This window comes from Nerophis ophidion, linkage group LG11 (genome assembly GCF_033978795.1).
Source record: "Nerophis ophidion isolate RoL-2023_Sa linkage group LG11, RoL_Noph_v1.0, whole genome shotgun sequence".
NCBI lineage: Eukaryota > Metazoa > Chordata > Actinopteri > Syngnathiformes > Syngnathidae > Nerophis > Nerophis ophidion.
In genome coordinates, this window is record NC_084621.1 from 1882168 (window position 1) to 1904668 (window position 22501).

A 22501-nucleotide genomic window follows, 5' to 3' on the forward strand; every position below is an offset into this window, starting at 1 on the left:
ACATTTAAACATATAGTCATTGCACATCACAAAACAAAAATAACAAAAAGACATCATACATGACCAACACATTTACAGACTTTATCAGTTGGGTCGTTCCAGGTCAGCTGTTTAGGGCGGCTATAGCTACAGGGATAAGGCTTTTCCTGAGGCGGGCCCTCCGGAATTTGATCGTTCTGTACCTGCGCCCTGATGGTAGTGGGATTATGTATTTGTGTAGCGGGTGACTGATATCCAGGACTATTGTGTTTGCCAGTCGAGTGATGGACTTGTGGTTTGAATCGGAAATGTTTGATGTGGGTAGGTCGATGATTGTAGCTGCTATGTTTGTAATACGTGTGAGTTTGGTCATGATGTAAGTATATATCTAATGTACGAATGGGTACATAACATTTCATCTTTAAGTATTTTGATCATTTTTAACATACGCGGTGCATTCATTTTAAAAACCCATCACGACATTAGCTTTTTTTTTTCGTCATCACCGATTACTGCTCACTGCAGACTATGAGAGCCAACAAACATAATTAAACATCCCTTATTGTGCAATGTCTGCTTCCTTCAGGATGCCCACTGATAGGACGTTCATATATTCCCAATTAGGTGAAGAATGTCTCATATTCTTCACAAAGAACCGAGGTGGGGGGAGGAGGGAACCAAATGTATTTTCGTGTCATTCTCGCCATTTCCGAGTCCTAAATGGCTGTCAAAGTCTACCAACTTGTTGAAATACTTCCTCAGACTTCTTCCGTCCAGGTAAGATGGATAATTTATGATTAACAACAAACTTCCAGGGTGTGTGAATGTTGTCCGTCTATCTGTGTTGACCCTGTGATGAGGTGGCGACTTGTCCAGGGTGTACCCCGCCTTCCACCCGATTGTAGCTGAGATAGGCGCCAGCGCCCCCCGCCACCCCAAAAGGGAATAAGCGGTAGAAAATGGATGGAGCGAGGAAGCGAGGACAAACCTTGCCAGTCGATCATCTCGAAATTGTACCAAGGCTTGAGATCACAGCCACAAAGACTTTGTCTGCGTTAACTCTTAAATGACCAATACATGGTTAATATTCAAATCACTACATTTAAATGGACTATTGTTGGTGCTTTTTGGATGATCATTTTTTGGATTTTATGAGCAAAATAGAGGAGCTCCTATAGGCTCCGATGTAAGTGTGTTTGTTTACAAGTTGGATGCATCATTTTTAAAAATCCAGCCGTCATGTCTTTCATGCTGATTGTGAACATCCATTCATCCATCCCTTTTCTACCACTTATTGCCTTTGGGGTCGCAGGTGCCTATCTCAGCTGCATTGGGGCGGATGGCGGTGTACACCCTGGACAAGTCGCCACCTCATCGCAGGGCCAAAACAGATAGACAGACAACATTCACACACTAGGGACCATTTAGTGTTGCCAATCAACCTATCCCCAGGTGCATGTCTTTGGAGGTGGGAGGGGCCTATCCCCAGGTCCATGTCTTTGGAGGGGGGAGGAAGCCGGAGTACCCGGAGGGAACCCACGCATTCACGGGGAGAACATGCAAACTCCACACAGAAAGATCCCGAGCCTGGGATTGAACCCTGACTTCTCAGGACCTTCGTATTGTGAGGCAGACGCACTAACCCCTCTGCCACCGTGAAGACTGATTGTGAACAATAGGCAACATTTAAAAACAAGTGCAGGTCTCCTTTAGGTTCTTTCAGGGTGTACTTTGGAGGGATATTTGCCAAGCAGCACACCAGCCGGAGTCTCCACTGATTTTTGTGCTGCACGTGCATTGATTTGATCACTAACTGTCAAAGCAGTTGAGGTTAAAAAGCTTGCACGATCAAAATAAATTGCATGATTCATGAGTAATGCAATCATTTTTTGATGAGTCACATGAGCTAACTTGTTGAATTTGACAGTCCTGGTAAATGCTTGGCTCACTTTTCGGAGTACCTTCGCAAGTGCACTTGTCAGTTCTTCCTGTTCTTTACGACGCTTTGCCTCCACTGTGGGATCTGAGCCCAGGATGTTGTGACTTGGGCAGCCCTTTGAGACACTTGGTGATTAAGGGCTACATAAATAAACCTTGATTGATTGATACTGTACAATATGTATGTGTACAGTACATTGTTTTAATTGGCTTTAATGCCCCATGAATTCAGCCTAGCAACAAGTGACCACATTTTTAACCCCACACGCAGCAACAATATAAACAATGTACAATATAAAATGCGCAATAAATTATAGTACATGTAAAGACAAAATAGTGGATGAAAACAGGCTAAATAGAAAAAATAACATGCTTAACAATAATCATTTTAAAACACTAAGAAAAGATTTTAAGACAATGAGATTGCATCCTGCATCAATGCACAAAAGAAACAATGGCAAACTTCTTGGATTAGATTCAATTTCAATGGTATACTATTTATTTTCTGAGCAGTCATTGGAAAGAAAGTACAACCTACAGCCGGTGGACCCTCTATAGATTTGTTTCTAAAACACCTCTGCATGCCATCAATTGTTCTGATTGGTAGAACAGTGTCTATGTAGATAGATAGTTTGATAGATAGATGGTACTTTATTGATATCTTCAGGGGAGTTCCCTCAGGAAAATTTAAATATAATATATAATATTTATGCTACATCATGTGCAGAATCTCAGGCTCTGGACAATCAGAGCTGACCTGGCTTGACTCAAACTGGAACGAGACGCTTTCTCCCAAAAGACCAACTCAGGACAGCGCTGATTTAGAGACGGCCTAGCGATGAACGAGGGAGTTGGAAGGAGGCTGCAGCGGATGTAAGCGCTCATAAATACCGAGAGTGCTTCAGGAATCGTAGAAACCCTCGCGATTCATCAGAGAGCGGAGACGCTAAACCCTGGCAAACGTTAGCAAGCCTGTAAATTTGATGCATTGGATGGATGGCAAAAACACACACTTGTAATCGTTGTTATTGGCTCAATGCTCCTCCCTTCTCCAGTCGGAAGAGGACTAAATCTAGAACGACACTTATCTCAACCTTCCCTGTCTGAAAGGTAAGACTTGTAAAGACATGACACAAAATACATTTTTTTCCCCCAATTTCCACATTGGAAAAAAATTTAAGTAGAAATACTTTGTTTCAGGGTCAAAGTCTGGCCTTAATAAAATCCTATTGTACACTGTAACTGTAACAAAGCCATTGTTTTGAACTAAATCTAAATACTTAGCTTTTGTAGAAGTGTAAAAAGAAGTTACTTTTTAAACATGAAAAACATAATAGTTTACGCAACCTTTAACTTTGATTACCGGTTGAGAGGGAGATCAAAGTTTTTGTATTCAGTGTTTTTCAGGGATCGGTTTATTTTTTTACAGTTTGGTAGTCATAGACGCAAAAATAATATGACTGCCTGAATGTAGCTCCTTGTTACAGTTTTGCTTATTAACATATCTCATAAAGCATGTAGCCTGCCAAAGAATATAAATATATAGTGACAATTCTAGCAACTTTTTCTGGTCTTTTGGAGACTAAAAAATGTACGACACCTATCAAAGCACTCAGATTAGAACAATTAGAAAATCAAGACTACATTTCCTGCAATTGGGTACATTTTCATACTACGCGCCATGTGATGTACCACAGATTTTTAAATGTTCTAATACAGTGGTTCTCAAGCTTTTTTCAGTGATGTACCCCCTGTGAACATGTTTTTAATTCAAGTACCCCCTAATCACAGCAAAGCATTTTTGGTTGAAAAAAAGAAAAAAATAATTAAAATACAGCACTATGTCATCAGTTCTGATTTATTAAATTGTATAACAGTGCAAAATATTGCTCATTTGTAGTGGTCTTTCTTGAACTATTTGGAAAAAAAGACATGAAAATAACTAAAAAACTTGTTGAAAAATAAACAAGTGATTCAATTATAAATAAATATTTCTCCACATAGAAGTAATCATCAACTTAAAGTGCCCTCTTTGGGGATTGTAATAGAGATCCATCTGGATTCATCAACTTCTAAACATTTCTTCACAAAAATAGAAATCTTTAACATCAATATTTATGGAACATGTCCACAAAAAATCTAGCTGTCAACACTGAATATTGCATTGTTGTATTTCTTTTCACACTTTATGAACTTACATTCATATTTTGTTGAAGTATTATTCAATAAATATATTTATAAAAGATTTTTAAATTTTTGCTATTTTTTGAATATTTAAAAAAAAGTCTCAAGTACCCCTTGGCATACCTTCAAGTACCCCCGTTTGAGAACCACTGGTCTAGTCAACTAATAAATAATTCTAATAAGTAGAACTACAACTGGTTAGGAACTAAGTGTTCAGATTGTAATAATCCACCTATGATTAACAGAAAAATGGACAACTGTCAAAGTTGTGGTTTGCAGAGCGAACAGAGGCAACAATAAGTAAGCTAGCTATATGTTTGTTTTGGTGCCTCTGATCGTCTACCCGTCCTGCAACTCGGTAAAGCATTTATGCAAGACAAACAGCGAGTACCTGCGGCCGAGTCAAGCGTTTAACACATTTTGTTTGGCTCATATTTGTATTGATATTTTACAAATAAAAAAAAAAAAACGTGAAAATTAATGTTTAAAAACACAGATTTTCGCGTATTTGTGGAAATTTCACATGCCTGCACCTGTGTCATAGTCATACTTGCCAACCTTGAGACCTCCGATGTCGGGAGGTGGGGCGGGGGCGTGGTTAAGAGGGGAGGAGTATATTTACAGCTAGAATTTACCAAGTTAAGTATTTCATATATATATATAAAAGAAATACTTGACTTTCAGTGAACTATATATATATATATATACATATATATATATATTTATTTATTTTAATTATATATATATATATATATATATACATATATAAAAAAGAGAAATACTTGAATTTCAGTGTTCATTTATTTACACATACACACAACACTCATCTACTCATTGTTGAGTTAAGGGATGAAATGTCCATCCTTGTTCTATTCTCTGTCACTATTTTTCTAACAATGCTGAACACCCTCTCTGATGATGAGTTGCTGTGTGGCACGCACAAAAGTGCTTTCATCAAATGCAATAAAGTCTGGAATCTTCCACCTCTCCCTAGCATGGACCAAAAAGTGCAGTAGATGGCAGTATTGTCCTGTTTAAGAGTGTCACAACATTGCTGTTTATGGCAGACGAACTGCTTTACGGTAGACGAAAACGTGACTGCTGTTGTTGTGTGTTGTTACCGCGCTGGGAGGACGTTAATGAAACCGCATAACAATAAACCCACATAAGAAACCAAGAACTCGCCCTCCATCATTCTACAGTTGTAACGTCATTGGCCATGTTCGCTGTTTATATTGTGAGAAAGCGGACGTGAAAACAGGCTGTCGACACGTCACTCAGGTCCGCATGGAGCTGGAGGGGGCGTGGCCTCCAACTCCGCCTGAATTTCGGGAGAAGATTTGTCCCGGGAGGTTTTCGGGAGAGGCGCTGAATTCCGGGAGTCCCCCGGAAAATCCGGGAGGGTTGACAAGTATGATCATAGCCAATTATGAAAATTAATGGAGCCACTCCATGTAAATCAATGACAGATTGCAGTCTGTGGGAAACACTGATATTACTGATAACATAGTCACACTTTACTGAGCAGTAAGAGCGCTTGCAATAAGTTGCATTTACGTTTCTACTGCCATCATATTTTTGCTATTAACCATCACTGATACCCTTCTGTTGTGGACTCAGTGTCACAAAAAAATCGGAATAAAAAGCAAAAGACAGGGTAAATGAATAAATGCATACACTTACCTGTCCACACACAACCATAGAGTTCCACTCGTAGGCAGACACTCATGACCCTGTCAGCCAGTGGGTAGAAGCGCACCATCCGGGCCACTATAGGAGGGCCCAAGTCCTTCAGAACCACATCGTAGGTGTTCTCGTTCCCCGACACCGCCTTGGAGAAACAAGCACAAATATTCACTCACACTCGACACCATCACTCTGCTTCTTGTTTTATTTGAGGTGGTTTCGAATCTCGCCCCAGGGTTGAAACTTGTTATTCAGGGCGTGTTCCACTCCTAATCCCAGAAAAGATCAAATTAAATGCCTTGAACTTTTAAACACGGACGTGCTGACTGGTTTCAGAGGTGACGCCTCGGGCACGATTCTGCAGTTGCAGCATCCGTGCAAAGAGTTACGCTGGCATGCAATAACCAAATAATAGTGGCTTCCTCCGAACATTGCTGCTGGTTGTCCAATTCTCATGCTGGACGACACCGACTTGATGACTAGAGAAAATATTGGACACTGACCAAACACTACACAGGTGTTCTCATTGAATTCCACTGAAAGCCTGCAGGGTTCTTTTGTTGAGACATATCATCTTTCAAAGGCAGAAGGATGAATTACACACTAAATATGAAGTCCTGCACACTGAATGAACATGCTGGTGAAACCTTGTCTTACTTCCTTGCCCCAGCGGTCCTTCCAGGTGAGCCACTTCACTCCGTCTCGGGAGTAGTGAAGCCGATAAATACGGGCAAACTCCTGACCGTGCCCGTCGGCATGGCGACCCTGCGTGCCAACCAGTGCCAGGAAGTGCAGTTTGTGCAGGTCCACCTGTGGACAACAGGGAGGAAGTAAGCTTAGCTTTGAACCCTGACTGAAAATACAGGTGAAACTCCAAAGATTTTCAATGATGTCAGCAATTCACTTTAAGTGTGAAAGTAATATGTGATCTACATGTGATGTAGATGCAAAATGAGGTATGTCAAGCCTTTATTTCTTATCATTTTGATGATCATGGCTTACAGTTTTTGAAAGTACCCCGATTTTCTGAGACTTTTAATTCAAGGTTTTTATAGGGTTTAAAAGATAGGTTTGAAATATCCTGAGTTGCATGTTATGAGCCTGTATCATATAGTAGTTTAAGTTTGGTAATCTAATTGCTGGAATAAGCAAATATTTGCATGAGATTCTAATTTTGAGTTTCATCTGAAGCAGAAGATAGACAATCCAGGTGAAGTTTATAACAATGTGTTTGGGTTTTCAAAATAAAAGTTGTGTCCTTGTCTAAACATTGACTGGATGGAGAATATGGTCATTTTGGTCTATTTTTGACATAATTGACAATAGAACATATTAGGTCAAACAAACTGTGATTTGTCCTATTGTCCCATTAGAACACGGTAACGGTGTTACAAAAAAATACTAATTTTGATTACAGAGAACATACACACACTTTATCGAATCCAAAATATTGAAATTTGAAGGATTAGTGTATTTGCAGACAGCTAAAATTATGCATAAGGCAAACTATAACCTGCTACACAACAATGTACAACAATTCTTCCCAACAAGAGGAGAAATATAACCTTAGAGAGAAATCTAACTAAAAAACACTTGTATGCACGAACCAACCTTAAAACCTTTAGTATATCAGTATGTGGAATTAAATTGTGGAATGGATTAAGTAAATAACTCAAACAGTGTACTGAAAATAATCCAGTTTAAGAGGCTATTCAAACTACAGGTGTTTACAATAGAGATGCGCGGATAGGCAATTATATCATCCGCAACCGCATCACCAAAGTCGTCATCCACCCGCACCAACATTTTATCGGAACCGTACCCGCCCGCCAACTGCCCGCTGAAATACATCAGAGGTCGGCCGCCTTTACCACTCACAGAGCTATTTAAATCTGTTTCACAGAGTAATGAAGACAATTGGAGCCGCTAACGTTCTTGCGACTATCCAATACCGTTCATCATGATGACAAGAATATGGGCATGCTGTGAAGCCATTGCCTTTGACACCTTCTACAACATGTACGAACCAATTGTTAGTCCGGCAACATGTGTGCAGCTTCCGCAATCACACGTACGAGATTAAAAGGCATACTGGGTGATACAGAGTACACTGATGGTTGTGATATAAACAACTTTAACACTTATTAATATGCGCCACGCTGTGAAGCCACACGAAACAAGATTGGGGGGCGGGCCTTGCTGCTAGCGGGGTGTATAAAATATTCAGGATTTGTCACGGATACAAAGGATTCTGGGTATTTGTTGTGTTGCGTTTATGTTGTGTTACTGTGAGGATGTTCTCCCGAAATGTGTTTGTCAATCTTGTATTGTGTGGCTTCACAGCGTGGCGCATATTACTAAGAGTGTTAAAATTGTTTATATCACAACCATTAGTGTACTCTGTGTCACCCAGTATGCCTTGCAGTCGTGTGCGTGTTGCTGTGGAAGCCACATACAACATGATGCTGGACCGACAAGCAGATAGTACATGTTGTAGAAGGCGACAAAGTCAATGACTTCATAGCACGCCCTAATACTTAATATCTGGGTGACAGCCGGCAGTCATTCTAGAGAATAATAGTGTCTCCTATTGTCTTCTTCACTTTGTGACACAGGTCCTAAATGGCTCTATGAATGGCAAAGGATACTGATCCCAGAACCATGTATATCAAATATTTCCGGATGGTTCAACCGCAACCCGCCCGAAACTAATTAAAATCTATTTTTTCGTCATGTCACCCGCCTGAGCCGCGGTTTATCCGCGGATGAGACCGCAAACCGCGCATCTCTAGTTTACAAAGTACACTGAAGATAAAATCTGATGTGTGTGAATGTGTGTGTGTGTGTGTGTGTTAGTTACACAGTTCATGTGTCGGAAATGGGTGGAATTTAATGCTTAAAACACAAACTTTAATTTTGATTACACAAACAACAAAAACAAGCTGGCTCAGGGTGGAGGACAGAGTCAAACAACTTGCACTGAGCCTAGTCTATAAAATCTGCTACACCTCCTTGATACCCAAGTACATGTCAAACTACTTCCTTAACGTAAATGACCGCCATAACCACAACACCAGGGGGAGCTCCACAAACCACGTTAAACCCAGATTCCGATCTAACAAAGGTCTTAACTCATTCTCTTTCTATGCCACATCAATGTGGAATGCACTCCCAACAGGTGTAAAAGTAAGTGCATCTCTATCCTCCTTCAAAACCGCACTAAAACAACACCTCCAGGCAACTTCAACCCTTTACTAATACCCTCCTCCATTCACATCCCATCTCCCCGGATAATAAACAACTCAAATGTACTTCTAATGTATATACTTGTTCTTATGCTATGTGAACTCACTATGTTCTCTGCTGGCTGTACATATCCTACTAAGTCACACCTACACTGTTTCGATGTCCATTTCTCTGTTGATGACTGAAGTACTGATATCAACCAAAGCTCCTCATCCCACCCCCGGATTGTAAATAATGTAAATAATTCAATGTATATACTATGATGATTAACCTGTGTGATGACTGTATTATGCTGATAGTATATATTTGTACCATGAATTGATTAACGTGGACTCCGACTTAAACAAGTTCAACTTTTTCAGGTGTTACCATTTAGTGGTCAATTGTACGGAATATGTACTGAACTGTGCAATCTACTAATAAAAGTTTCAATCAATCTATCAATGGTGTATTGTTTGAACATTGCAATTTTGTACTACGCAGCCAAGAAGCTTTTGCTGCTATGATAACTTTGTTAACTTGCAATCAGTGCCATCTCTATGTTTATCATTATATTTTTCCTCATATAAATTCTAACTGGTATACTTGTCAAGGCAAGATAGAGGCAAAACCAAATAAAAGGCAACAACAAATGTAAATTTACGTATTTAAATAATGACAGAGTTTTACAAGATTTGCTAAAATGTCAACTTCTGATATGTATTTTGCTCAAATCACTAACAGTTGAACTTCAGAGGTTCCATACCTAATTGCATTACTGTACCTTTAAGATAAGTGTGACTTGTGCAAGAAAGCAGAACGTAAAGAGAATAATAAATGAGTCCAATTTAAACAAAATGAAAGTTGTCACCTGAAGGTACTCAGTTCCGCTGGGGAAGACCGAGCCTGCGGGGCACCAAGCGCCATCTCCTTCTCCTTTGCTCAACCTATAAAGTGGACACACATCGAGCATTAAGGATTTAACGGGTGAACAAGTCACATAGAAAGCGGTGCCTGCGGCGTTCAAAGCTTTGGTAGAAAATCTTTGACGGCAAGCAAACACAAAACCAGAGGCAAGGTAGTCGGCAAACACACACCTTGACTATGAAGAAGTCAACATTTACAGAACACATGCTCATCCAAAACAGACGGTAAAAGCAGCAGGTGAGAATGACACATCTCTTCCTAATACGATGTTACAACTTAAGTATCTGGATGACCACGCACATTAAACAGCGTGACTCTCTCTCAGAGTCCACACAACGCCCTGTGCGGTGCTTCTTTTCAAAATAAAAGCTGAGCTGAGCTCAGACTGCAGCATTAAATCCATTGTGTCACACTGACAGGAGGCTGAGGTCATGCAGCAGGAAACAGTCACATGATTTCACACACATTTAAGTCTTGCACTCCGTGTATCATATTGCTTTTGCTTACTTTTTAATGCCAGCCACTTTCTTCCAAGCAAGCAAGGAGTCCCTTTCTAGTCTGCTTGCTCAACCTTGTTTTAAATGATTTCTCCCTGGCATTTAGCACCCATCCCTGGTTTTCTTTCTGTACCTCCACTGCAGTCTCAGTGTTTCTCTGCGAGCGCTTGCAGTTAATAATCTCTTCCACATGGTCAGACGCTTTGCCAAATGCACACACACACACAAAAAATGTATCACTCAAACACATACATGGATATTATAGCATGTTGCAAGCCAACCTGACGGACAGATAAGTGGGTAATGTGATTACAAACATAGACTATCATCTTCTCGTCAAAATAAGCTTCAGACAAATTGCTTGAGTAGTGTGGAAAAGGTACATGGACGACATGGACGTGATGATTCTTGTGCACCAGCATTAATTACCATGAATTGATGAAGGTGGACCCCGACTTAAACAAGTTGAAAAACTTATTGGGGTGTTACCATTTAGTGGTCAATTGTACGGAATATTAGATTAGATAGTACTTTATTCCTTCAGGAAAATTTAAATTTTCAGCACAATCCCATTCAAGATCAGACAAACATTACAGGGAGACAGAACAGGATCGCTGACGGGTCTGCTGGCTTCCAGCGCCCCTTACAAAAAAGATGAGATACAGGTAAACAAGGGGGGGGGGGGAATGGGAGAAAAAAATAGAAGATTAAAATAAAATAAAATAAAATTTAAAAAAATCAGTCTAAGGCTGGGCCCTGGAGAGGGGGTCCTGACTGAGGCCAAGGGAAAACAACAACAACAACTCATAGCCGTAATACACATCCCTCTCACTATCTTGCAGATTGTATTGTACCATATGTCCCGGCAAGAAATCTGCCTTCAAAGGACTCCGGCTTATTAGTGATTCCCAAAGCCCAAAAAAAGTCTGCAGGCTATAGAACGTTTTCATTTGGGGCTCCAGTACTCTGGAATGCCCTCCTGGTTGGTGCTAGCGGGGTGTATAATATAGCCAAGAGTCATAGATGCATTGGAATTCTGGGTAATTCTTATGTTGCGTTTATAATGTGTTACAGAGCCAATGTTCCCCAGAAATGTGTTTGGTGTGGGTTCACAGAGTGTGGCGCATATCATTAAGAGTGTTAAAGTTGTTTTATATCACAACCATCAGTGTGATCTGTATGGCTGTGGAACAAGACCCCTGGTTTACACATAGAAAAATCAAAAAAAAAAAAAAACCCTCGCCATTTTGGATATGACGACAGGGGAAGCGTCACTCATGACGTCACGACTTTGACCCGGCGGTAAAAGTAAGCATGCGCTAATAAATTTGGGGAGCAGGTTTGACCCGGCAGTAATTCAAGGCAGGCGCATATTACATGCCCGGCGGCTATTCGAGGAAATACGGTACTCATATACACACACATACAGTAAGTACATCCATATATACACATACTGTACATCAGGGGTCACCAACGCGGGCACCAGGTCGCCCGTAAGGACCAGATGAGTCGCCCGCTGGCCTGTTCTAAAAATAGCTCAAATAGCAGCACTTACCAGTGAGCTGCCTCTTTTTTTTTGTTTGTTTTATTTATTTACTAGCAAGCTGGTCTCGCTTTGCTCGACATTTTTAATTCTAGGAGAGACAAAACTCAAATAGAATTTAAAAATCCAAGAAAATATTTTCAAGACTTGGTCTTCACTTGTTTAAATAAATTCATTTATTTTTTTACTTTGCTTCTTATAACTTTCAGAAAGACAATTTTAGAGAAAAAATACAACCTCAAAAATGATTTTAGGATTTTTAAACACATATACCTTTTTACCTTTTAAGTTCCTTCCTCTTCTTTCCTGACAATTTAAATCATTGTTCAATTTTTTTTTTTATTGTAAAGAATAATGAATACATTTTAATTTAATTCTTCATTTTAGCTTCTGTTTTTTCGACGAAAAATATTTGTGAAATATTTCTTCCAATTTATGATTAAAATTCCCAAAAATTATTCTGGCAAATCTAGAATCAAATTTAAATCTCATTTCAAAGTCTTTTGAATTTGTCTTTGTTAGAAATATAGCTTGGTCCAATTTGTTATATATTCTAACAAAGTGCAGATTGGACTTTAACCTATTTAAAAGATGTCATCAAAATTCTAAAATTAATCTTAATCAGGAAAAATGACTAATGATGTTCCATAAATTCTTTTTTAAAAATTTTCAAAAAGATTTCAATTAGCTAGTTTTTCTCTTTTTTTTTTCTGGTTGAATTTTGAATTTTAAAGAGTCGAAATTGAAGATAAACTATGTTTCAAATTCAATTTTCTCCTCTTTTATACCGTTCAATTATGTTTTTCTTTTATTTTCTACAAAAAAAACCTTCCGTAAAAGGAAAAAAATGTAATATAGATTTATTTAAGGTAAATTGAGCAAATTAGCTATTTCTGGCAATTTATTTAAGTGTGTATCAAACTGGTAGCCCTTCGCATTAATCAGTACCCAAGAAGTAGCTCTTGCTTTCAAAAAGGTTGGTGACCCCTGATGTACATACATATACCCATACACATACTGTACATACATATACATATACACATACTGTACATACATATACCCATACACATACTGTACATACATATACCCATACACATACTGTACATACATATACCCATACACATACTGTACATACATATACACATACACATACTGTACATACATATACATATACACATACTGTACATACATATACCCATACACATACTGTACATACATATACCCATACACATACTGTACATACATATACCCATACACATACTGTACATACATATACCCATACACATACTGTACATACATATACATATACACATACTGTACATACATATACCCATACTGTACATACATATACCCATACACATACTGTACATACATATATACCCATACACATACTGTACATACAAGTACCCATACACATACTGTATATACATGTACCCATACACATACTGTACATACATACACCCATACACATACTGTACATACATACACATACTGTACATACATATACCCATACACATACTGTATATACATGTACCCATACACATACTGTACATATATATACCCATACACATACTGTACATATATATATACCCATACACATACTGTATATACACACACACACATGCATACATGCCTATACACACGTGTCTGTGTGTGTGTATTTACTGATGTTTGGAATTCAGAGACTTGAGAATGATGCTTTTTAAGTTTTATAAATTGAAGTCATTAACATTTGTCCTTTTGCTCACTGGACCTCATTTACTCATCAATACTTTTTATTCATAGCTGTATGTAGAAGTGTCTGCTTGTATCTGCTGCTTTAATGTCTTTAATGTCCTCTGTGTTCTTTGATGTTTGATGTTTCCCTCTTACACACATGGAAGAGGGATGTGTCCTATGGCTATGAGTTGTTGTTTTTTTCCCTTGGCCTCAGTCTGCACCCCCACTCCAGGGCCCAGGCTAAAACTGATTTTTTAAATTTTATTTTAATCTTCTATTCTTTTCTCCCATCCCCCCCCCCCGTTTACCTGTATGTCATCTTTTTTGTAAGGGGCGCTGGAAGCCGGCAGACCCGTCAGCGATCCTGTTCTGTCTCCCTGTAATGTTTGTCTGATCTTGAATGGGATTGTGCTGAAAATTGTAATTTTCCTGAAGGAACTCTCCTGACGGAATAAATAAAGTACTATCTAATCTAATCTAATCTAATTTACCAGAACTAGCCATACAAAGTTTGCATGTCATCATGCTGCCAACAGCATCCTTCTGTAAGATCTGCCTTCAGATTGTATTCGCTAACATACATCCCAGTCACTCTCAGAAGTTGCCTGCCGTGTGCAATCCATCACAGTAAAGCGTGGAGTCTGAATTCATTTTGCAAACGTTTGAAGTGTCGGGTGGCGAGTTGGCAGATTGAATGCGATGATGACTGCACTCTGCTTTGAGGGCGCAGCGAAACAGCGGAGATGAAGAAAAATGAAAAAAATACATAGTAGGACTAAGGCACGAAATGTGAAACTTCAGCAAGGCTTCAGAAACAATCTGCCAAAATGCTCAGTGTGCCATTTTATTACGCTGACAGGAGAGCTTTGTGAGAGAGCCAAAAGAAGCCACAGAATCCTTGTGGAGGAAGCCGTCAAATACACAGAACACTTGTTGCACATGAAGGTGCACAATCCACTATGCACACATTCACACTTGTTTTGTTGCTTCAAAGGAACATTTGTGCATCTGTTCTGCTTGGAAACTTTCTTTGGTCAAGTCTTAATGCGATTATCACCAAAGAAGTGGACAGAGACCAGGTCTCGGCCCGCCTGCAAGTGTGTTGAATTTCAAATCTACACAGATCAGAGAAAAAAAACAGAGTTAAAATGATAGCATAAAGTATGCAGAATTTTTAAAAATATGTAACAGAAAATGCATTGGAAGTGTTGTCTGCTATGTTTCTCTGTGTGACTTTGATTGATTGAGTGATTGATACTTTTATTAGTAGATTGCACAGTACAGTACATATTCCGTACAATTGACCACTAAATGGTAACACCCCAATAAGTTTTTCAACTTGTTTAAGTCGGGGTCCACTTTAATCAATTCATGGTGACGATGGTGTTAGAAGCTTTCTATAAAATCTAAGCAGGTAATAGCAGAATATAAAATAACCTTTGTATTTATGAACGTAGCAGACGGCAATTTGGTTGGAATATTTAAGTTATGTTCCATAACATGTCATGAAAGCTGAAAAAAGCAATTCCTGCAAGACTAAGACCAGGGCCCTCATGTAACAAGCTGGCTAACACAAAAAGCTGGCCTACGCCCTTTTTCACGGCATATATAAGATGGAACAAGACTGACATTGACGTGGAAATGTGCGCTGCCTTACGCCAACTTCATTTCTGCCGTATGCACATTCCTACATACTTTGGCGACACACAGAGGTGGTCATTCGGGCTTTGCCAACATTTAATTTCAACAATGTAAAACAGATCGAGGAAGGGACACGATTCACTTTTTCGCCATTGCATTTAATGCTTCATACACATTTGACTATTTGTGAGGGTGTCTAATAATCTATCTAGGCGATCATTTTGCCACCAACTGCGGTCACGATGTAGTCCTGTGACTCCAGCGGGCAGCAGCACAAACTATAGCAGCACCTCCAAAACTGAGGAGTCGATTCATATTACATAATATAGAATACTACATACTATTACATAATATAAAATACTACACGGTCTAGCTCCATTCTATCTTGCTGATTGGATTGTTCTATATGTCCCGGCGAGAAAAATCTGCATTCAAAAAAATTCCGGCTTATTAGCAATTCCCAGAGCCCAAAAAAAGTCTGCGGGCTATAGAGCGTTTTCCCTTCGGGCTCCAGTACTCTGGAATGCCCTCCCGGTAACAGTTCGAGATGCTACCTCAGTAGAAGCATTTAAGTCCCATCTTAAAACGCATTTGTAAAATCTAGCCTTTAAATAGACCCCCTTTTAGACCAGTTGATCTGCAGTTTCTTTTTTTTTTCTGCTCTGCCCCCCTCTACCTCGTGGAGGGGGGAGGCACAGGTCCGATGGCCATGGATGACGTGCTAGCTGTCCAGAGTCGGGACCCAGGGTGGACTGCTCGCCTGTGCATGGGTTGGGAACATCTCTGCACTGCTGACCTGTCTCCGCTTGGGATGGTCTCCTGCTGGCCCCACTATGGACTGGACTTTCACTATTATGTTAGATCCACTATGGACTGGACTTTCACTATTATGTTAGATCCACTATGGACTGGACTTTCACTATTATGTTAGATCCACTATGGACTGGACTTTCACTATTATGTTAGATCCACTATGGACTGGACTTTCACTATTATGTTAGATCCACTATGGAATGGACTGTCACTATTATGTTAGATCCACTATGGACTGGACTCTCACTATTATGTTGGATCCACTATGGACTGGACTCTCACTATTATGTTAGATACACTATGGACTGGACTCTCACACTATTATGTGAGATCCACTATGGACTGGACTCTCACTATTATGTTAGATCCACTATGGACTGGACTCTCACTATTATGTTAGATCCACTATGGACTGGACTCTCACTATTATGTTAGATCCACTATGGACTGGACTCTCACACTATTATGTGAGATCCACTATGGACTGGACTCTCACTATTATGTTAGATCCACTATGGACTGGACTTTCACTATTATGTTAGATCCACTATGGACTGGACTTTCACTATTGTGTTAGATCCACTATGGACTGGACTTTCACTATTATGCTAGATCCACTATGGACTGGACTTTCACTATTATGTTAGATCCACTATGGACTGGACTTTCACTATTATGTTAGATCCACTATGGACTGGACTTTCACTATTATGTTAGATCCACTATGGACTGGACTTTCACTATTATGTTAGATCCACTATGGACTGGACTTTCACTATTATGCTAGATCCACTATGGACTGGACTTTCACTATTATGTTAGATCCACTATGGACTGGACTTTCACAATGTTATGCTAGATCCACTCGACGTCCATTGCACCGGTCGCCCTGGTGGGAAAGGGGGTGAGAGGGCACCCACATCTGCGGTTCTCTCTCAGGTTTCTCATTGTCTTCCCACTGGGTTGAGTTTTTCCTTGCCCTGATGTGGGATCTGAACAGAGGATGTCGTGGCTTGTGCAACCCTTTGAGACACTCGTCATTTAGGGCTATATAAAAAAAACATTGATTAACTGATTGATTGATAATTTTTTTATGAAACTCATCTGAAAGAACAAATTAATATTTAATATTTATATTGGGGGTAATCACTGTCAGGAACATCTGCAAAAGTATCACATTTTATTGCAGTTGTAACGCAGTCTTTTCAAACGTGGTGCATTATATTTTCCGACGCTTTTTGGCCACGCACATCCATCTTCTTCTTAACCTTCCTGACCCAACGATTTCTTTTTTTATTTCAGCAAGTGTTCAGTTCGGAGACACAGCAATGACAGCTGGCTTTCAATCTCACACAAGAAACAAGCACCTCCTACTGAGTCCTGATTGGTCAGAGCGTGCAGGGCTCAGTCAGATGGTTATTTTCAATATGATTTGGCCTGGGAAAATCCAATCCAATTTTGCGATGTAGAAAATAAATGTGCTTGGATTTGTATGTGTGCACAATTGAATATATTTGATTTTTCACTTGCATTCGTTGTTTTCTGGATTTGAACACGCGTCCGTTTTTAGGAGGAAATTACTCTTGTCCCCACTACGTGACATCATGTTTTTAACCACTCCAAATTGAAATACCATTAAGACCGTACAAATATTCATCTATTTATCTGTATTTGGCAAGATAGTTGTAGCAAATAAAGCGCTGGTGAGATGGTTTACTCCTTCAAGCACTGCTGCTACCTATCTGGAAGCTTGTGTTCAGTTCAAGCAAGGACCAAAGAGATGTTCATTGACTTTCGAAAGAGTAAGCCTCCTCTGATGCCAGTTATGACAAAGGGTGACACCATGGAAGCGGTCCAGGCTTATAAATATCTGGGTGTGCATACGGACAGCAACCTGGAGTGGTCCGTAAACGCGGACGCACTCAATTCTCATTCTTTTAATGTAGGGTTTATCCTGTGTTCAAAATTGCATGGCGGCAGCCTCCATCTAATTTTGTGCCGCCCCCAGCCAGAGCGATTGATATCGCTCAACACAGCGTAAAGCTCCAGCTGTGTCGATTGAGCGATTGATGTCCCTCTGCGGCAGCTACGTATTTTAACAGCAGTGCATGGTGATGCAGGTTTCGTTCTCCCAAGGATGCAGACGTGTTTTGGACACAGGGTGTAGGTAGGAAATGATTTATTTAAGAATAAAATAGACTTAGACAAAACCAAAAGAGCTAGCAAGGGAGTTAGAAAACACAAAAGGGGCTTAGCATGGAAGCTAGGATAAACAGAACAGAGAACAAACGTAGTCACTTGTTGCGGATGGCAAATTAGGAAGCAAGATAGGCTAAATAATGACAATAATCACAAAAACATGTGTGCGTCCGGAACAAGCGGCAGGTGAAAATAATATGTAGCTATGGAAACCAAATTGAGAAGTGCACAAACAAACTCAAAAATCTAAAGATAATATGATCCGGGCAACGGATCACAACAGTTCCGTCACTATAGAGGCACTATATTGACAGCAGTTCACCAGAAACACCTGAAGCAACTAACAAAGAAGAAACAGATCGAATCGTGTTGTTTCCCCGCTACTTGGTGCATAACGTTGACCGCCGTAACAAGTGGACCACGAAACGGAGGGATCACTGGACTCCTACAGAACACTCCAGACTGTGCTGTGAACATTTTGTCTCTGGTAAGTGAACACAGCTAGAAGTGTTAGCTTTGTTTCCAACTATTTCCGACTAATTATAATAGATCCATTGACCGAAGAATGTATTCGACGTTTCATGATGGCACAGATTGACTGGTACAAGTTTCATGATGGCACAGATCGACTGGTACAAGTTTCATGATGGCACAGATCGACTGGTACAAGTTTCATGATGGCACAGATCGACTGGTACAAGGTCAACTAAAAGGAGTTTTCCATAGAAAGCATTACAAGCGTGTCTATTTAAAAAAAAAATGTCCTCCGTGTCAGAGTAACGTTTATGTATTTAGCGTTGCAGATATGGCAGGCAAAATCAGCCACTACTTTAAAAAGCGATCTGGCGAGTATTAAAGTCTAAAGTCCAGGTGAAACAGAGCAGAGACATCAACGTAACAGGCAGTTAAAATGTAATAATTCATGGTGGTGACAACATGTGGAAATGTTGTCCACAGAACACTTGAAGGCTGCTTCTAAATCATCTATGAGAGTTTGAAGCAAAAGTGGCCTCACCACAAAAGCTATGAGCCCATCATTCTCTTATGCAAGCACTTAGGCCACAGGTGTCAAACTCCAGGCCCAGAGGCCAGATCATTTTATCTGGCCTGCAAACACCTGGAAATGATGTGTCAATAAAGTACTATATATTTTCTCACTAAATGTCATGGATTTGTTTCATTTTGACAGAAAAAGTATATGCACTGCTTGAAATTGCATACCTTTTCAACTTTAATAGTGTCTATGATTTAAAACAAATGTTATACTTTCCAAAAATGTTTGTCTAAATAAAATAAATACTTAAATATCTGCATGACTTATGATTTTACAGCAAACTACCCATCAAATTAATAAAAATGACAATACATTTTACGGTGTTTTTACGGCTTATTACTAAAAATTGAAGAAAAACCCCACCTTTTTTTGCATAAAAACTCTGGCGCATGGTCAGGATTGTACCACTTCTGCCTCAATTTGAGCCAGGAAAAACCCTGTTTACTGTGTGAGCCACGAGAGATACCTGAATTTTATCCAAGGGGATTATTAAAGTAAGTATGAAAAGTAACGCTAACACTGGGAGTGCTCCTGCCTCTCACAGGCCCCATAAGGCCGTCTGCTTCACTATTTAATAAGTACTAATTCAAACAACAACAGCAGGTTTCAGCAGTAAAAAGCAATCATTAACAGAAGTATTGGTAAACAATACAATTGCGGTATTCATTCACATTTTTCACCAAATGTTTGCAAGGTTTTTGTACACCCTCTGTTATCTACAGGCAAATATTGTGCATAATAAACTTGTTTCTGTCGAGTACAAAAACAAAAAAATCCCACGCATTGGTAACGCAGTCTCTGTGCTTTGTTAATCAAATACCACTGCAAAATATCTCACCGTGGTCCCAAAGAAAGTTGCTAGTGCCAGCTTTTTGCCAAAGGCGAAAAACACTAATGAATTCAAGAAAGTACAAAGGTGGCGTGCGTGTGGCCCTTTCATCCCCTCCTTTGTCAACAAGTCTTCAATAAAAAGGTACAAATTATGTTAAATGTTTATTGATATTTATAACACATTGTTGTCAGCATGTAAAACTATAAGAATGATCTTTAAAATGTAATTGTTATATTAATTCTGAGTGTAAAGTCCAACTCTCTCCTTTGAGTCACACATTAAAAGCGTTACTAAAACGGCCTTCTTTCATCTCCGTAATATCGCTAAAATTCGCTCCATTCTGTCCACTAAAGACACTGAGATCATTATCCATGCGTTTGTTACGTCTCGCCTCGATTACTGTAACGTATTATTTTCGGGTCTCCCCATGTCTAGCATTAAAAGATTACAGTTGGTACAAAATGCGGCTGCTAGACTTTTGACAAGAACAAGAAAGTTTGATCACATTACGCCTGTACTGTATATACCTTTATATACATATATACATACATATATACCTATACTGTATATACCTTTATATACATATATACATACATACCTATACTGTATATACCTTTATATACATATATACATACATACCTATACTGTATATACCTTTATATACATATATACATACATATATACCTATACTGTATATACCTTTATTTACATACATATATACCTGTACTGTATATACCTTTATATACATACATATATACCTGTACTGTATATACCTTTATATACATACATATATACCTATACTGGCTCACCTGCACTGGCTTCCTGTGCACTTAAGATGTGACTTTAAGGTTTTACTACTTACGTATAAAATACTACACGGTCTAGCTCCATCCTATCTTGCCGATTGTATTGTACCATATGTCCCGGCAAGAAATCTGCCTTCAAAAGACTCCGGCTTATTAGTGATTCCCAAAGCCCAAAAAAAGTCTGCGGGCTATAGAGCGTTTTCCGTTCGGGCTCCAGTACTCTGGAATACCCTCCCGGTAACAGTTCGAGATGCCACCTCAGTAGAAGCATTTAAGTCTCACCTTAAGACTCATTTGTATACTCTAGCCTTTAAATAGACTCCCTTTTTAGACCAGTTGATCTGCCGTTTCTTTTCTTTTTCTCCTATGTCCCACTCTCCCTTGTGGAGGGGGTCCGGTCCGATCCGGTGGCCATGTACTGCTTGCCTGTGTATCGGCTGGGGACATCTCTACGCTGCTGATCCGCCTCCACTTGGGATGGTTTCCTGCTGTGAATGGGACTCTCGCTGCTGTGTTGGATCCGCTTTGGACTGGATTCTCGCAGCTGTGTCCATTATGGATTGAACTTTCACAGTATCATGTTAGACCCGCTCGACATCCATTGCTTTCCTCCTCTCCAAGGTTCTCATAGTCATCATTGTCACCGACGTCCCACTGGGTGTGAGTTTTCCTTGCCCTTATGTGGGCCTACCGAGGATGTCGTGGTGGTTTGTGCAGCCCTTTGAGACACTAGTGATTTAGGGCTATATAAGTAAACATTGATTGATTGACATTATGGTAAAAATTTAGTTTATTTACAATTTGTTTTTTGGACTATCCAAAATGGATAAGTAACACACATAAAAAAGGTACCACCTTGTTTTCTCAAAGCTACTGACCTGCCATGCTTGGCCTCGGTGGAGTCGGACCAGGCGCTGGAGGCAGTGATGTCAGAGTCTGGGATGCTGCCATCCTCCATCCCCAGGGCGTAACGACACTGAGCTGCCAGGAGGGAAGAGACAGGAAAGGACAGAAGATGTAAAGTAAAATAAAAAGCGAGGGAAGAAAAAGACGTGAGCAACATTTTTGATTGTCGTTGAGGTTTTGTGCAGGAAGAACTTAATATTCCCAATAAATGTCAGCCGGCATCATTTGGTCACGGAGCCTTTAGTTGCTATGTCATTGTTGGGGAAACTTCCGGACTTTTTGGCAGTGACTGAGCGTCACAGGCACCAAGAGGAGACAGGAAGAATTCCAAGCCATCGCAATAAATTTACTGGCGATTTCCCACCCTGCTCATATTTATCTTGCAGAGGAAAATATATGTTGAAGTAAAACATCTTGTGTAGTATTTTGTTTTACTGCGTGCTGACACACCAAAAGTTGTTATATTGTCCTCTCTCCAGACTCCCATCAATCTACTTCTTTAATCTCCTGTTAATAGCTGCTTACTTTCTGCTGTAAAGTGGTTCTATATAC

The 22501-nt window shown here is 39.7% G+C and overlaps 1 protein-coding gene across 4 annotated transcripts in view; it reads right to left on the reverse strand.

Annotated features, from left to right (window-relative positions):
- Positions 1–22501, reverse strand: part of ddr1 (discoidin domain receptor tyrosine kinase 1) — a 154210-nt gene that overhangs the window by 61758 nt on the left and 69951 nt on the right. For all 4 annotated transcript variants that reach the window (XM_061914832.1, XM_061914829.1, XM_061914831.1 and 1 more), the window contains exons 3-6: positions 21922–22024; positions 9884–9959; positions 6445–6597; positions 5785–5932 (exon numbers count right to left, since the gene is read on the reverse strand). In XM_061914832.1, coding sequence (XP_061770816.1) covers positions 5785–5932; positions 6445–6597; positions 9884–9959; positions 21922–22024 — 480 coding nt within the window. The remainder of the gene's footprint in view (positions 1–5784; positions 5933–6444; positions 6598–9883; positions 9960–21921; positions 22025–22501) is intronic.